Source organism: Pistacia vera, unplaced genomic scaffold, assembly GCF_008641045.1.
Source record: "Pistacia vera cultivar Batoury unplaced genomic scaffold, PisVer_v2 Contig101, whole genome shotgun sequence".
Classification (NCBI taxonomy): Eukaryota; Viridiplantae; Streptophyta; class Magnoliopsida; order Sapindales; family Anacardiaceae; genus Pistacia; species Pistacia vera.
The window spans coordinates 109,584-126,846 of NW_022195039.1; the positions used below are offsets into that span (position 1 = coordinate 109,584).

Sequence of the window (17,263 nt, forward strand, 5' to 3'; positions counted from 1 at the left end):
CAAAGTTAGTTCATGATGTGCATACCCAATACACTTTCAACCACGTTTAATTGAACCTCATATAGCTTTAAAACATTGGCTATACCTATACATTTGAGGAAATAAAGACAAAGAAACAATGTCAAATTGCGTCGTCGTCATTGTTCTACTTCTACAACGATACAAACAAGAACACCGTGAAATCGTCAAGGAACACTCTATGAAGAGAAAAATATAGCAAGTTTTCATGTGTTTAGAAACAATAAATATCAGTAAAGAAGATGGCTCGATGGATGAGCAATCATGCCATTGATGCTACCAAGCAAATTATTGTAACCCACTTGAGTTTGATAAGTTTGCTCGATGATGGATCTTTATGACGAAATCAAGTAGGTGAAGATATCCATGAAACGCATGGGAGATTAACCTAAAATGAGAAGCATTAAATGATACAAATGTTGGTTTCGATTCCAGCTAGGGAAAGTGAATTATATAGGAAAAGGGATTCATTCATTGATTACCGTTGGAAGCTTGCATGGGGAACCATAATGATAGCAATATTAACGTCCTTGTGATACCGTGAAACCTCTCTATAATGATACTTTATATAGGAATAAACTCTACATAGTTACAAAAAATTATAATCCCAATTTCGGATAGTTATAAAAAAGAATAAACTTCACATTGTAATAAGTTATAATTTTTCTAATTCTCGCTTTTAAAGAAAGTTGTCTCTATATATTAATAATTATATGTAATAATTCGCTAGCATGGATACCTTTTTGTTAAAGCCAAAATATTTTTAGTTGGATTATTTCCTTTCTCTTCTTGTCTAATTGCAGCAATAATTTCCTCTTCAGTTAAAATATACAGGATTTGTTGCTCATTTGGATGATCGAGGAAGAAAGTAATATTCATTCGATTAGTGCAGTAAAGTTGTCAAATTTGATTACTCAATTCTGCAATAACTTTTTTATTCTCCTAATCTACTTAATTTGTAACTTCCAATTCATTGACACCGGGTTCGGGGTCTTAATTTTACAATGTTTAAAACCATTGACAATTGTCTGTGGCTTCACATCAATTGACCATGCATTTAACTGTATTTACAATTTTATCAATGACACTTATCTTTATTGGTTCCAAGACACGATCTTCTATCCATTTCAAAGTAGGCAATTGAAGCGTTGAGTTGAAATCCTAATATTGTATTACTAAAATATGGCTTATAAAATAAGAAAATAAAACAATAGTTTTTGTAACTATACCTCGATTAAGTTATAACATTTTCATAGTAATAAAATTAGTTGATCCCATTATTATGAATATAAAGAGGTTTTACTGTATAATTTTTCATTCATTAGTTATACAAACTGTGAACTGTTTATCATGTTTGTTTATTTCTCTGAAGGTGACATACATAACATATACATATCCTCAAAAGCATTAAGCTTCTTATGATTGTAAAGGGAAAACAAAAATACATACCGTTTTAATTACCGTTTCATTAAATAACTGTTGTATTTTTTTTCTTCTTCTTTACTGTTCCATAACTTCACCGCAAACCAGAAAGAGCAAAAAGGAACCATCTTGTTTTTTCTTTATTTAGGTATGGCATGGAATTGGTTAAACATAGATTTTGGGGATGTCCGACTGCTGCAAAGGGTATGTTCTAGAAAAACCGAACTTTTTATCACCCGAACATCCTTTCTTTCTCTAGTGCTAATATGTTTTGTTGGGTGGCTGAAGAATTACATCTTGATGTGGTCTCGTCAACTGCATATACAGCCATAATTATTGATTTCGGTCAATTTAGGAGATCTTTGATTATGAAGTTTGAACTACTTTAGGTTTTGAGTGTTAGTCAAAATATATATACAGAAAAATTGGATATTCGAAGATTTCCGTGTTTAATTGGCATTACTTAACGTATTTTTACATTAAAAAAAAACTATGAGATTTTGTTTAATGTTTTTAGGGATATCCGCATTATAGAAAAATGCAAACAATATTATATACATACACCTACTCAGAAGGTAAATTAAAATCTTGCATTCAATGAGTTATAACTCTTGCTAACAAGAGTCGAGGTGAGATTCTCTGTAAGCGAGACACAGTAGAAACTGGTCAAAAAGATTGCATGTAAAGATGCACAGTCGATGGCAACAGCTGCTTGAGGCAGTATAGAAGAGTATCAATGGTTTGAACCTATCACAATTTGCAATACAAAACTATATAATATTGTGTATATATATATATCCCCATCGGACGCCTGAACAGGAAAGAACCCAGTTTTTAACCTTTCAAGAAGCTTTTACTACTATTCTGTTTTGAGGCTGAAGCTACCAGTCTATATTGATATGACACCTCCTGCAACTTTTTACCCAACTTGATATTCCCACCGTTCAACTCCCTTCTACATTTTCTATCTTAACACGCCTTAATTACAATACATATTTGCCACTTGATTTGTACTGTAAATCGATATTTAGGAAGGGATCTTTTGGTTTGAAAAGACATAACACAACTACTCTCCATATTAATTAGGTCTTTGGGACGCAGGCTGTTGAGTTTTCTCGTGTAGTTAGTGCTGCATATATCTGCATCATTATGGTTAATTAGTTGGAAGGTGGTGTTCTAGGGCAGCAATTGGTTGCAATTTAGAACGGTGGACCACTGATACGTACTTCAGATTAGAACACTGTTGGTATTTGACGGTTGTGGTTGGCTATAATGGCGATTAATGGCCGCCGATACAGCAGATAGATAGTATTAAAGAGTTTGAAGGAGACAAGGCAAACACAAAATCTAAGTACGTAAACTGTAGACTATTTTTTAGTTAAATTAGCAGGTAAAAAGCTATGGCAATATGGGCATCATCTTTAGTTGTGTTTGCTCAATCGATGACCAGATCCATAGCAATCAATTAAATGTGTTTTGTATTTAATTTTGCTCGAAGTGATTTAACATTTTTATATGCTCAACAATGTTGTCTAACTCACTGTAAATAACAGACATGTTCCTACCTAATTAAATTTTGCTATTATAGAATTCAATTCTTAATTGCACTTTCTATTTAATTGATATATACTCATTAACAACCTGTCTCTTGTCGTTTTGCTTTTGGCCTGGTTCAAAACTGTAATACTATGTGCAGGAGAGCTTATGGAAGTAGAATTCTTAGGATAATAGAGCCTGGGAAAATGTAAAATAGAGTCCTAGGGGTGGACGGGTCTGGGTAGCCGGCCCAAACCCTAGGAACCGGAACCAACCGGTTTCTAGGATTTAGGAACCAGAACCCGTTGGTTCCAATTCCTAAATTCTTAGAACCGGAACATGACCTAGTAGCCAACACTGTTCAAGTAAAATTACTAATACACCCCAATTGTTTACAAAAATGACACTCAACTTTTACAAAAATTATAAATACAAATCGAGTACCTAGACCTCAATTCTAGTTCCAGTTCCCAATTCTGATTCCGATTCTTGAAGTGGTGGAATAGAAACTAGAACCGCACAGTATCAGTTCTACCAAATTTGGAACCAGACCGACACCCCAAGTACCCGTCGGTTTCGGTTCTACCCTAAATATTTACCCACCTCTACATAAAACAATTGTAAATCATTAAAAAAATTTATTCCTTTCGAAAAGTTATATAAGATTTTTTGAATTATTTTTCTTTTTGAAAAGGATATGATAAAAATTTAGATTATAAACCAAAAAGAAATCCAGAATAACATAGGAGTATGTATCAAATCACTTGTATATAGATATATACCACCAATAACTACCACCTATGAATTTTTCGCCTCACATCAATCTTCACCATTAATATTTTTTATATATTGAAAAAGTATGTGACAATTATATATTAACCAGGGGTAACATGGTCCCCTGTAATATCATATATTCATTTTGTAATTTTTTTTTTTTTTTAACCAATAAATAAATCCGATAAAATGGCACACGAGGAAATGGAGATCAGATCACTCTCAATATTTTACTACTGCAAAACTCTTGGCCCAATCCTGCAACAAAATTCGCCCTCTTGCAGGCCTACAGAAGTAAGTGCTTACGGACTTTGACCACTATCTTCAAAATGGAACCCAAGAACAATTACTTTGGGCTTGGAACTCAGTCTTGGTCTACAAGCCTTTCATCATTCTGGATCATACTTTAATCCTAATTGGGCTCCACTGGTGGTATATTTTTTCAATTTATATTATGAAAAATTATTTTGATTTATTTCTTAAAATTTTATTGGATACAATAGGTTGCAGGGATGTAATAAGGGCACCGACAATTTTTTTGTTTTTTCAAGTTAAAAAAAAAAAAAAAAAAATTAGATCCATGAGTGGTAGTCGAGGCCGTACTATAAGGACCCATTGTTCTATTCATTTCATTTCATATCAATCAATCAAGGGAAATACTGAAGCCATCGATTTTGCACCCTTAACTCCCCATCCTGACTGATTTGGAGCGCGAAGTGGGGAGTCCTCGATCCGACCATGTCGCACTCTACGTTAGTCCAAATGAAAAATCGCTATGGTATGCAGAATTTCGGTAGTATTACTCGTTAATTATAAAATATTGTTTTATAGTTTTGATATTTTTAGAGTTGGGTGAAAATAATGAGGTAGAATTTAAAAATTAACAAAAATATTTTCCTATGTTTGATAATTTACTAAACACTTTTATAATATAAATATTAAAAATTATAAAAACACTTCCACTCACCCATTAAATATCGACCACCATCGCTGAATTGTGGCTGGAGTCGCTATATTGACATACGATCAATTAGATTTTTTCAGACAGATCTATTATGGATCTGACTAGAAAAAGACAGATTCATTGTGAATCTAGTTAGTAAATGATAGATCGATGTATTATCGACCAGATCCAGGTGACAGTGCGCTATTATATAAAATTCTAATCACTTACCGATGGTGGTAGTCAAAATCTAGTAAATGTAGATGAATGAGGGTATGTTTATTAATTTTTACACTGTTTTTTAAGGTGTTTAATAAAACAATTAACTTAGGGGTGAGAAAAATATTCAACCACACAATGACACAAACGTGTAAATTTTAAGAACGAAGAGTATTGTAGAGATTGAGCTAAAAAAACAAATACTCTAACAAGAGCCATTAATGGTGTTTATTGTCTGGTGCAATTATTACAGATGTGTGTGATGAGTGAAGGCATTTGGACCATTGATAAAGAATTGGGACCCATTTCTGTACCTTGATAAGCCAGACATAAAACGGACCCCGCTCATCTCACCTACTTGCAAATTTTACGCCTCTAATCACAAAAGGGCTGTGTGAAAAAAAAAAAAAAAAGGGTTTTTTCTTGCAATCACGTCGTGAAACTATTGGAAAGTGAAATTTGAAAAGTCACCAAATAAAGCCCTTTAGCAGTGCTCCACATACTGTCCTTCTCGTCACCGACACTTGTGTTAATCTAATTGATTGTTTAAGACAGGTGGAGATTAGCAGAAAAGATGATTATTAATTCGTTAAAGATTTAATTAAAGAATAAAGTGAAATATCCTAATTATTGTATATTTAATAGGTCAAGCTCAGGTCCTAGTCAAACTATTAAGTAATATTATCTCTAACACGTGTTAGCGTGAAAAAACGATGACTACCCACTAAGTGTAAATCTGGTGTAGTTTTGGACCATTAAAAATTTAAAATATAACACTAAAATGGGGCTATGGTTGGTAATGGTGACACTTTTTAATGGTCGGAATCATTTAAAATTAAAAAACTCCAACAACAGATGACACCTACTTGAAAAGGTCCCTGTGGAATCAACGACATACATTTTAAGAAACAACTGGACAGAACAAAGATTAGGTGACTTCATCTACTGTTCCCAGGGAATATTAAAAAATAAATTATTAAATACATAAACAAACCATACTGATCTAAAATGTACGAAACAGATAAGGTACAAGTTTGATACATAATTTCTTTTCTGGTTCTGGGTTTGTGGTGATGATTGTTCATGGATCTACTTTGGATTACACTTACAAAATTGGAAGTGGGGATGAATAAAAATTTAAAAAAATTAATGCCCTCAGTAATTATACTTCGCTAACCTCACTCTCTCTACATACACCCACATCTATCTCCATCTTTCCACTCTTCTTTGACTTCATCACCCTGCAACAATTTCTTCTTGGAGACTGTTCAAAACACACAAAAAAACAAATACGTATTAGCCATTTTTTTGTATCAAGCAAGCCAGTAATTGAATAATAATGTACTCAACAACTTACTCTTTCCCACAGATGTGGATCTGGTTTTTTATGAACCACCACTACGTCAAGTTTTGCAGGATTAGCCATCTTCCATCTGCAAAAAGGGTGAGGGATTTTATGCCGGTGATACTCGGTCACTGTGTGATTCATTGTTGAATTGAATTTGGCGTCCGACAAGTAAAATACAAAAGGTTTTTGACACTGGTTTCGGGTAACTGGACGAGTGTTGAAGGCGTATGCCGTGTAATCTGCTCTTCTATACCAATTCAAAAATGTTCTTGAAGGCATTTCTATCTCGCGAGGGGAAAATATTCCACGGAAAATTTGAACTGCAAAGCCCCATGAAACTGAAATTGTCCAGGTCTTTTCTTTGTCATAGCAGATAGATTGTTGCATGAGCGACGCAGAATCTAGCTTCTTAGGCACCATAAGCCGCTGAAGGGCTTGAACACGAGTCACATTGGGGAAGATGGGCTCAACTACGTCCAGGTGATGCAGCGACACCAAAGGTGCAACCGGGTGCGCAGCAAGGAGTCCAAACAAGTTTCCATACACATCATACTGATTGCAATCCATCAAGAAGCAACTGTTAGCATCAGTAACAATCTTCATGACTATATATATATATATATATATATATATACCGACCAAAATCAAACTAAAATAAATCAAAAAAAATTGACTAGATGGGAGACAAAGTGCCCATCAATATGCACCTCAATGGACCATTTAGTAAAATTAACAACTTATCTTATTCATAATGTAAATCATGAAAATACCAAGTAGGATTTTGCAAAAAAAGGCTCGTTTAAATTACAAGTAGCAATCTCAGACTCTTCAGTAAACGCTAATAGAATGCATTAAATGATCCAACTGTTTCAAGTCAAACTCACACATGACAGTGCGTGATGTGCACGCACAGAAGATGCCCGTTGATGCAACGTCTGTTGATAGTTACGAAAATGGGTCCCAACCACGGTACGTGGACCCTAACCCGACATAATTTGAGCCTAGCTACGGACACCATTGAGCTAATCTGACGCCTCTTGTTTAGATCCTCAAAGATGATAGAATAATTTTATGGTGTATAAAACATGTCCATTTTTAGATACTACAACCAAAGCCAATCAACATCTCCGCTGGAATTCCTATGGATGTAGAAAAGTCATCTCGGGAAATATCAAACACGCAAATTGTAAATTACAATTACAATGACATAAACTTTCCAAATGACTTCATTAACTAAACAAGCACCCAATATTAACTCACTGATTAACTTTTAATTCTAAAATTAATGGAAAACCCAGAAAAAACGCGTATCAGTCAAATTATCGCGATATTATCATAAACCTCTACTCTCTATTACAGGACAAACGATCATCGAGTTTACAACCACATCGAGCAAAAGGACTCATTAAACCAGAACAAACTCAACCCAGATTACAAAACCCAAAACTAAGAAATGTGAAACAGAAATTAAATTTCAAAACCAAAAAATAAATAAATTAAGAAAAGCAAATGAAGAACAGTAGGGATTGAGTGAGTGAGTGAGTTGCAAACCTGGTGAAAACCGAGTTCTTTAGTAAGTGGAACACCGAGTTCCGCCATACAAGCTTGCATTCGATCATCGGAACCGTAGAGTCCCGGATATCTTTGAATACATCTGTCTTGCATCTTAACAAGCGCTTTAGCCAATGGATAACTTATAGCAAACCCACCACCACCGTAAGCCATTCCATAAGAAAAAAAAATATTCTGCAAATGGGATTCCGATAAACTCCCAATATAATAAAACTGGTTATGGTCATATTTTCTCAAAACCCTAATCAAATTCTCCGTTATGAAAACCGTGTCGTCGTCTCCCATCACAAACCACCTCACGTTTGTTAGCCCAAGTCGGAGTGTTTCCGACACGATGCGTGAGATCCGTATAGCCGAACGGTGACCCTGCTTGTTCTTGTAAGGGAACTGTGAAGTATCGCTTGAGATCTTTGTGGGAGGCAAGTTTTCGCTCTTGTTTGCTTTGACGGCATCGTCAAGCCACACAACGCCTCGCATTTGTTTTGGTTTGTACCATATCTTGATGTACTCTTTTCTTTTGTTCCAAAGTTTAGCTGATGCCGCGATGCCAAACACGATGTGGTGGATATCAGTCGGTACTTGTGTTCGTCTGTCTTGAGGTTCGCGTCGGTGGACGAGGTTTTGGCCCGCCGTTTGATTGAGAATCAACGGCATGGATGTGAAATTGGCCATTGTTGCCGTTGCCGATGCCGACACACGGTGAGTGATGGAGAAAGGTTCTTCGACGCAACCGCGTGAGGTGGAGACGAGCTTCAGAGTGTAGACAACATAGGTGACTGAAACGAAGAGGATAAGCCAGACCATGAGTTTGGGCCCGGCCCGGCTGCTCGACCCGGTTCCTGTAAGTGGGTTTCCCGACGGGCTTCTCATCTGAATCTGATCCCACATTGGTTTCTCAGAATCTTTAGGGGTCTTCATTTTCCTTTTTCCTTTGGAATTTTCTCTCCTTTTTTTCTGTCTTATGAATGTGAAAAAATTAGAGGCCGTGCATTGGTTAAAACGTGTTAGATTGTGAAGAATGAAAATGGGTTTTAACCAGATTTGGTCAAAATAAAAGCTCAAATATCAAAAACTCAAAGTTAAGGTTCAATTCAAATGAGGAATTTCTTTAATGAAATGTTAGATTGGAAAAAAAAATTCTGGATTTCGTAAATTAACTGGAAATAATGAAGCCCAAATATGAGAGATCAATGTGGATTGAGATTTGAGAATGCCCAGAAGCGAAAATGTGGTAAAATTTCGGAGATGGATATCTACAAATTCAAACGAAGAAGAAAATGAGGTACAAAGAACTACAGAGAGGTAAAGGTGAGAGCATGCACAGGGATAGCTGTCGGATTTGGAGACTCTCTGCGGATAGAGCTACAACGCAACGTAATATTTATCTTTAATAATATTTTTTTTTTTTTTTTTTTTTTTTTAGGGGTTCCTGTTGTACTTGAGAATTATTTATGTGTGATTACTCAGATGTATGTGTTGCATGGACATGTGATTGAAACGGAGGATAGATGATGAGATTTGGTAATTAGATTGGACCCACTGAAATTGACTTTTCTTACATGTAGGTTACACCGTTGTAGAGACAGAGCAGTTGGATTTCAGGAGGAGAGTCCACGTATCAAAATGGTCTAAAAATATCAGATGATTGCACCGACTCTCACCCTCCCTCCCCTCTGTCACCAACACCACGCCCTTAACCGCAGTTCTCTGTTTCTCATCTACAACTACTTACTCATAAAAAGCCTGATATTATGTCATTTTATACCTTCATTTTTTCTTTTTCTTTTTTTATTCCAAACAATTCTATTATTAGCAAGTTTTGAGTTAAGCGTCTTCTTGGATACTGAAGAAGATAATCAGAACTCTTATTAATCTATAGTTTTAAAATCTCACCGAATTAGTTAAATACACATAAAAAATGTACATAAGTGGTCCAAAGTCCAAACACCTTAATATATTTTAATTCAACCCATTTGCTTAAAATGTGAAATTTTTAATATAAAAACTCACTTTTATTACCTAGTATTTAGAGATTTGGATTCATGGAAGCATTATAAATACAATAATATTATATTTATAAAAAAATCTTATAAAGATTTTCATACAAAGTGGAATGATAAAACATGAGTAAAAAAGTCAAACAAAAAGTCAAACTCATTAAATTTACTCTTTCATTCATTTTTTATCATATCACTTTGTATATAAATCTTTATAAAATTTCTTTTGTCATTTCCAATGATGCTCTTTATTTTGAAGGGTACCTTTCATATAAATAAAAAATATCTCTATTAATTTTTAAATATAAAAAATATAATTTTTATTTAAATCTAATGTATTATTTAAATTTAATAAAGATACTCTATATTTTTAAGAAAGAAACTTGATGGGAGAGAAAATTAATAAATAAAATACATAAGAATTTATAGTTTATTAATTAAAGTTAAGATAGAAAATAAACTTTGACTCCCTATAATTAAACTTACTTTTTAATTTATATCTTAAAAATAAAAAATCTATTAATTATAAATTTAATCTTTATAATAAAGAATTTAAATTATGTCACTATCTTGGAAGATGTTTAAGCGTTGTATTGCTCTTATAAGTAGGTGTATTCGATCAAAATTATCCAGATTTGGAAGATGTTTAAGCGTTGTATTGCTCTTATAAGTAGGTGTATTCGATCAAAATTATCCAGATTTGTTTGATTTGTGAAGAGCCAATCAGCCAACTACTTTTTTCTAGAATAAAGTATTATATTGACAAAAACATGTACTTTGACTCCATAAATTAAAACAGTATAGTGGTTATAATGATTTCCGTAGACCCATTCGGGGACAATTCTGACTACCCAACGGGGGGGCTATGGTTGTGCATGTAATTGAATATTAAAATTTAATAAGAGAATAAATGCCAAGTACTGTAAAGTAAGAAGATAATAGAAAATTGCGGTAATGGGCGAAGTTTGGTTAGCTTGTTGCTCTGGTCTGGCACTTTAATTGAATAGATTAGGCAACTAACCTTCCCAGNCGGAGGATAGATGATGAGATTTGGTAATTAGATTGGACCCACTGAAATTGACTTTTCTTACATGTAGGTTACACCGTTACAGAGACAGAGCAGTTGGATTTGAGGAGGAGAGTCCACGTATCAAAATGGTCTTAAAATATCAGATGATTGCACCGACTCTCACCCTCCCTCCCCTCTGTCACCAACACCACGCCCTTAACCGCAGTTCTCTGTTTCTCATCTGCAACTACTTACTAATAAAAAGCCTGATATTATGTCATTTTATACCTTCATTTTTTCTTTTTCTTTTTTTATTCCAAACAATTCTATTATTAGCAAGTTTTGAGTTAAGCGTCTTCTTGGATACTGAAGAAGATAATCAGAACTCTTATTAATCTATAGTTTTAAAATCTCACCGAATTAGTTAAATACACATAAAAAATGTACATAAGTGGTCCAAAGTCCAAACACCTTAATATATTTTAATTCAACCCATTTGCTTAAAATGTGAAATTTTTAATATAAAAACTCACTTTTATTACCTAGTATTTAGAGATTTGGATTCATGGAAGCATTATAAATACAATAATATTATATTTATAAAAAAATCTTATAAAGATTTTCATACAAAGTGGAATGATAAAACATGAGTAAAAAAGTCAAACAAAAAGTCAAACTCATTAAATTTACTCTTTCATTCATTTTTTATCATATCACTTTGTATATAAATCTTTATAAAATTTCTTTTGTCATTTCCAATGATGCTCTTTATTTTGAAGGGTACCTTTCATATAAATAAAAAATATCTCTATTAATTTTTAAATATAAAAAATATAATTTTTATTTAAATCTAATGTATTATTTAAATTTAATAAAGATACTCTATATTTTTAAGAAAGAAACTTGATGGGAGAGAAAATTAATAAATAAAATACATAAGAATTTATAGTTTATTAATTAAAGTTAAGATAGAAAATAAACTTTGACTCCCTATAATTAAACTTACTTTTTAATTTATATCTTAAAAATAAAAAATCTATTAATTATAAATTTAATCTTTATAATAAAGAATTTAAATTATGTCACTATCTTGGAAGATGTTTAAGCGTTGTATTGCTCTTATAAGTAGGTGTATTCGATCAAAATTATCCAGATTTGGAAGATGTTTAAGCGTTGTATTGCTCTTATAAGTAGGTGTATTCGATCAAAATTATCCAGATTTGTTTGATTTGTGAAGAGCCAATCAGCCAACTACTTTTTTCTAGAATAAAGTATTATATTGACAAAAACATGTACTTTGACTCCATAAATTAAAACAGTATAGTGGTTATAATGATTTCCGTAGACCCATTCGGGGACAATTCTGACTACCCAACGGGGGGGCTATGGTTGTGCATGTAATTGAATATTAAAATTTAATAAGAGAATAAATGCCAAGTACTGTAAAGTAAGAAGATAATAGAAAATTGCGGTAATGGGCGAAGTTTGGTTAGCTTGTTGCTCTGGTCTGGCACTTTAATTGAATAGATTAGGCAACTAACCTTCCAGCAAGTTCAAATGGATTTGGATTTTAACGGGAGCCTTATTATTTATTTTTAGAGTAATAGTATATTTACACCATTATTTATATCATTTTTATTATATTATGATTATTTTATTAAAATAATTTTATTATAATATTAAATATTTAAAATAATTAAAAATTTATATAGATATAGCATATATCATATTATGATATAATAAAAAATGGTGTAAAGTAGCATTATTCTTATTTTTTATTGTCGTTTTCATCAACCGATTTCAGCATTATTTCTCCAATTGCGCCCCACTTTCAGCATTATTTCTCTAGGCAATTGCAGATGTGAACCCACTTTCATATCCCTCCACTAACTAAGAAATTAAACAACTCCCACTTTTTTATGTTGCTACCTCGTGCTTTTATATTTATGCAATCACATAATGATAAAGTAATACTAACCTTATAAAGAGGCATATAAAGAGTTAAATCTAACCCTTAAAATTCATGATTGTCTCTTTCTCTCTCTCTCTTTTCCTTCTTTTAAGAGCTGTATTTGACTCTTTGTATACCTCTTTGTAAGACTATTATTATTTATATATATATATAATAAATAAGATGTTCGGATTAGTTTACGTACACTTTAACTAATCTTTCATAATTTTAAAACTATTCATCGTATAAAAGCTCTAATCGTTATCCCTATTAGCAACCGAGTAGGGATTCAAACTCATAACTTTTTAAGTAATACAACCAAGAGTTTTTATGGAATCACTCGATTACCCACGTATAGTTTTTACCAATTATATTTATTTTGCCTAAACATACACCCGATTGTGAAACTACAATTATTCTAATACTTTTAAGTGATTGGCTCTATCCTTTTAAAGAAAGCAAATTTAAAGTTCTTGAATGATAAGTGGTTGATCAATTATTTCTTAATTCAAAAACCCGATAATTTTTTAAACTCTACTGTGCCGTAAATTTTGCCTTGTCCTGTATATAAGATCCTATTAACGTGCTAAAGACATTTAGACAAGTATTATTTCTTTCCTAATAAATCCAACAACATTTGAACGTATCAAGTACTGTTGAAACTTTCCACGGATTAGAGACAAAATATCTTTGTCAAATAACCGTATGCAAAAAGTCCATTATTTATTCACAAAAAAATTGAGTTAATGATTTTTTTTCAACTCAAATAATGATTTAATAATATGTTTTTTACTTACAAATTTTTAAAATATTATTTTATTTTTTAAAATATTATTTTATTATTTAAATTTATATTTTAACGATAAACAAAGAGCAAACATGATTTAGGTTGTTGAGATTTTTTAAGATAGAAGGACGATAAGTTTTTTAGAGATAGAAAATTGGTTTTTTGTGATTGAGATTTATCGGTATTTAACTTGAGAATGACGATTATACAAACTTTAATCATTTGTTTATTAGTGATTTGCGAGGTCGATGAGAATAGAGTTTAAGAGATTTTAGTAAGTGATGATTGAAAAAGAAAATAGTGATAATATAAGATCGCAATATATTGAAATAAGAAATAAGATATAAATTTGAATAATAAAATAATATTTTAAAAGTTTATAAATAAAAAAAAAATATGATTAAACTATTATTTAAATGAAAAAAAGTCCTTTTACTCGGGGAAAAAAAAAATTATTAGGTACCTCCATGTTAAAAAAGAAAATCAAATGGGCCACATTGATAGCGCTGTGGCGTGGTGGGCCTGGTGGTTTTTAATTAAACCCGACAAACCTGCCTGGAAGCCTAGCTGGCCACTTACACACCCTCCCAAGTTTGATAAAATCTTCATAAAACATAAATGGCTCCTATACTTAAAAATCGATAACAGTGTGACAGTGTCCTGGCCTCGAAAGCAGGAAAATTTATAGCGATTCCTGTATTTTAACTGCCAAAAAGCATGGGCTTAGATAATGATAAAAGCCGTTTAAATGAAAGGACACGTGAATCCACAGAACAACTCCAACGTCTGGAACGTTTTTGACGATTTATAATATGTTTAGGATTTGGGTTTGAGTCAAGGGAGAGGTTGGCCCNAAGAGAATAAATGCCAAGTACTGTAAAGTAAGAAGATAATAGAAAATTGCGGTAATGGGCGAAGTTTGGTTTGCTTGTTGCTCCGGTCTGGCACTTTAATTGAATAGATTAGGCAACTAACCTTCCCAGAGAGTTCAAATGGATTTGGATTTTAAAGGGAGCCTTATTTATTTTTTATTGTCGTTTTCATCAACCGATTTCAGCATTATTTCTCCAATTGCGCCCCATTTTCAGCATTATTTCTCCAGGCAATTGCAGACGTGAACCCACTTTCATATCCCTCCACTAACTAAGAAATTAAACAACTCCCACTTTTTCATGTTGCTACCTCGTGCATATATATTTATGCAATCACACGGTGCTTATATATATATATTCATATTAGTTTATACACACCTCAACTAATCTTTTGGAACATTGAAACTATTCATCGTACAAGAGTTTTAATGACTACCCCTATTAGCAATCAAGGAGGGATTCGAACTCATAACTTCTTAAGTAATACAACTCAATGTTCTAAAAACCGGACCGTCCGGTCCAACCAATTCGATCTGTAACTGACGATATATCTGGTCCGGTATCCTTTGAAAACCGTTAATTTCATTCAAATCGGATTGGACCACGGTTGGACAGCAGGAATAATGCCCAATCGCGGTCTAATCATAGCTCAATCTCGTCGGATTCTGGCATCATTCGAGGGAGAAAACACCACCATTAGCCTTGACGGCATCTCCACGACAAAACCCAACCATTTTCAGTGGTCGTCATCCAGCCTTCATCGCTCACCATCCACCTAAAGTTCACACGATCGTTGGACTTTTTTCTTGATTCTGACGAGTTTCGACGTCGATGGAACTCCCTAGCAGCACCATTAGATTCGCCGACACCTATACATCAAACCTCGATTGGCCGTCGATCGTTGTTGTCGCCACCATCACCAGTCTCTTCGCGCGACAAGGGTGTTTTGGACAAATTTCAAACCTTACGGGAGTATTATAGGGGTGTTTTTTTAATGAATTTCAAACATTTAAGGACTAAAAATAATTTTACAAAATATGGTCCAACCGACCGATCCAACCGAAAACTAGACCCTTAAATGGGTCATAGTCCGGTCAGTTTTTAGAACATCGATACAATCAAAAGTTCTTATGGAATCACTCGATTACCCAGAGGTAGTTTTTACCAATTATATTTATTGTGCCATAAATTTTGTCTTGTCCTGTGTATAAGATCCTATTAACGTGCTAAAGACATTTAGACAAGTATTATTTATTTCCTAATAAATCCAACAACATTTGAACGTATCAAGTATTGTTGAAATTTTCCATGGATTAAAGACAAAATATCTTTGTCAAATAATTGTATGCAAAAAGTCCATTATTTATTCACAAAAAAATTGAGCTAATGATTTTTTTCCCACCCAAATAATGGTTTAATGTCAATGTTTTACTCACAGACTTTTAAAATATCACTTTATTACCTAAACTTATATTTCAACAACAAATAGATAACAAACTTAATTTAAACTATTAAGGTTTTTGAAGAGAAGAGATCGATAAATCTTTTAAAGGTAACTATGATAGAATAGGAAAAGCGGGTGAACTATTATTTATATGGAAAAAAGGCGTTTACTCAAAAAAAAAAAAAAAAAAAACAGTACTACCTCCATGTTAAAAAACGAAAATCAAATGGGCCACATTGATAGCGCTGTGGCGTGGTGGGCTGGTGGTTTTTAATTAAACCCGACAAACCTGCCTGGAAGCCTAGCTGGCCACTTACACACCTCCCAAGTTTGATAAAATCTTCATAAAACATAAATGGCTCCTATACTTAAAAATCGATAACAGTGTGACAGTGTCCTGGCCTCGAAAGCAGGAAAATTTATCGCGATTCCTGTATTTTAACTGCCAAAAGCTTGGGCTTAGATAATGATAAAAGCCGTTTAAATGAAAGGACACGTGAATCCACAGAACAACTCCAACGTCTGGAACGTTTTTGACGATTTATAATACGTTTAGGATTTGGATTTGAGACAAGGGAGAGGTTGGGCCCGCCGACTCCGGAAAAACTTAAAAAATAAAAACATGCCATGGACTTGTAGACAGTGACTAGACTGTTAATATTATCCGTATCTCAATTGATCATTTTATTAATCTTTGAAAGAACTTAAATTTATAATCAAAAACATTTTTTACTTTTTATCAGATAAGATAAGATGGGTGTTTAGTTAGTTTGTGTGTATCTCAATTAATTCTCAGAGACTTTATAACTGTTAATGATAAGAACTTTAATAACTATCCTATTAATGTTTGGGATGACTAAGCTCACAAACTCATAAAACTTTTTTTTTGCTCTTTTATCATATAAGATAAGATAGGTTGGTGAAGTGGAGCTTATTAGGTCAACTTGGACGGTTAATTTAAGGACATTTTAACAACTTTTAATAATAAAAAAAGTACTTAACATTAGCTCAACTACAACTTTGACTCTTAATGGCGTCATGAATCAGGGGGTATTATGGTAATTCCAAAAAATATGTGGGTTACTTTTTTTTTTGTGAAAAGTTAAGGAGATTCTTGTAAATACCTCTTATTTAAATAAAAAGCTTTATTTCCCGCGTACGACCTCGTTTTTAGAAAAATTCAAAGAGAAACTACTCTTGAAGAAACTGTTCACAATCAGTCAATCATGCATGAAGAGAGGCTTGCTCACCTCTCTCCGAAAACCCTGCATCAAAGCGTTAGTTGTCCAGGACCATCTCCCACAAGCTCTCAGATTTCCTCTCTGTCTTCTCTCACTTCTGACAGACCAAATCTATTCTCTTTTCATCAAA

At 33.2% G+C, this 17,263-nt stretch overlaps 1 protein-coding gene across 1 annotated transcript; it reads right to left on the reverse strand.

The window, feature by feature from the left end:
- Positions 1 to 5,871: 5,871 nt before the first annotated feature.
- LOC116111430 lies at positions 5,872 to 9,219 on the reverse strand. Its single transcript, XM_031397633.1, has 3 exons — positions 7,812 to 9,219; positions 6,270 to 6,812; positions 5,872 to 6,176 (listed from the first exon to the last, which is right to left on the reverse strand). Exons 1-3 carry the CDS (start codon positions 8,748 to 8,750, stop codon positions 6,075 to 6,077), a joined length of 1,584 nt encoding a protein of 527 aa, XP_031253493.1. The 5' UTR covers positions 8,751 to 9,219; the 3' UTR covers positions 5,872 to 6,074.
- Between the last annotated feature and the right edge of the window lie 8,044 nt (positions 9,220 to 17,263).

Excerpts from the sequence above, each read along its gene's own strand:
- LOC116111430 (XM_031397633.1), bottom strand. The coding sequence starts at position 8,750 with ATGAAGACCCCTAAAGATTCTGAGAAACCAATGTGGGATCAGATTCAG. Across the intron at positions 6,813-7,811 it reads AAGAACTCGGTTTTCACCAG|TATGATGTGTATGGAAACTT; the intron begins GTTTGCAACTCA and ends GATTGCAATCAG. Across the intron at positions 6,177-6,269 it reads ATCCACATCTGTGGGAAAGA|TCTCCAAGAAGAAATTGTTG; the intron begins GTAAGTTGTTGA and ends TGTTTTGAACAG.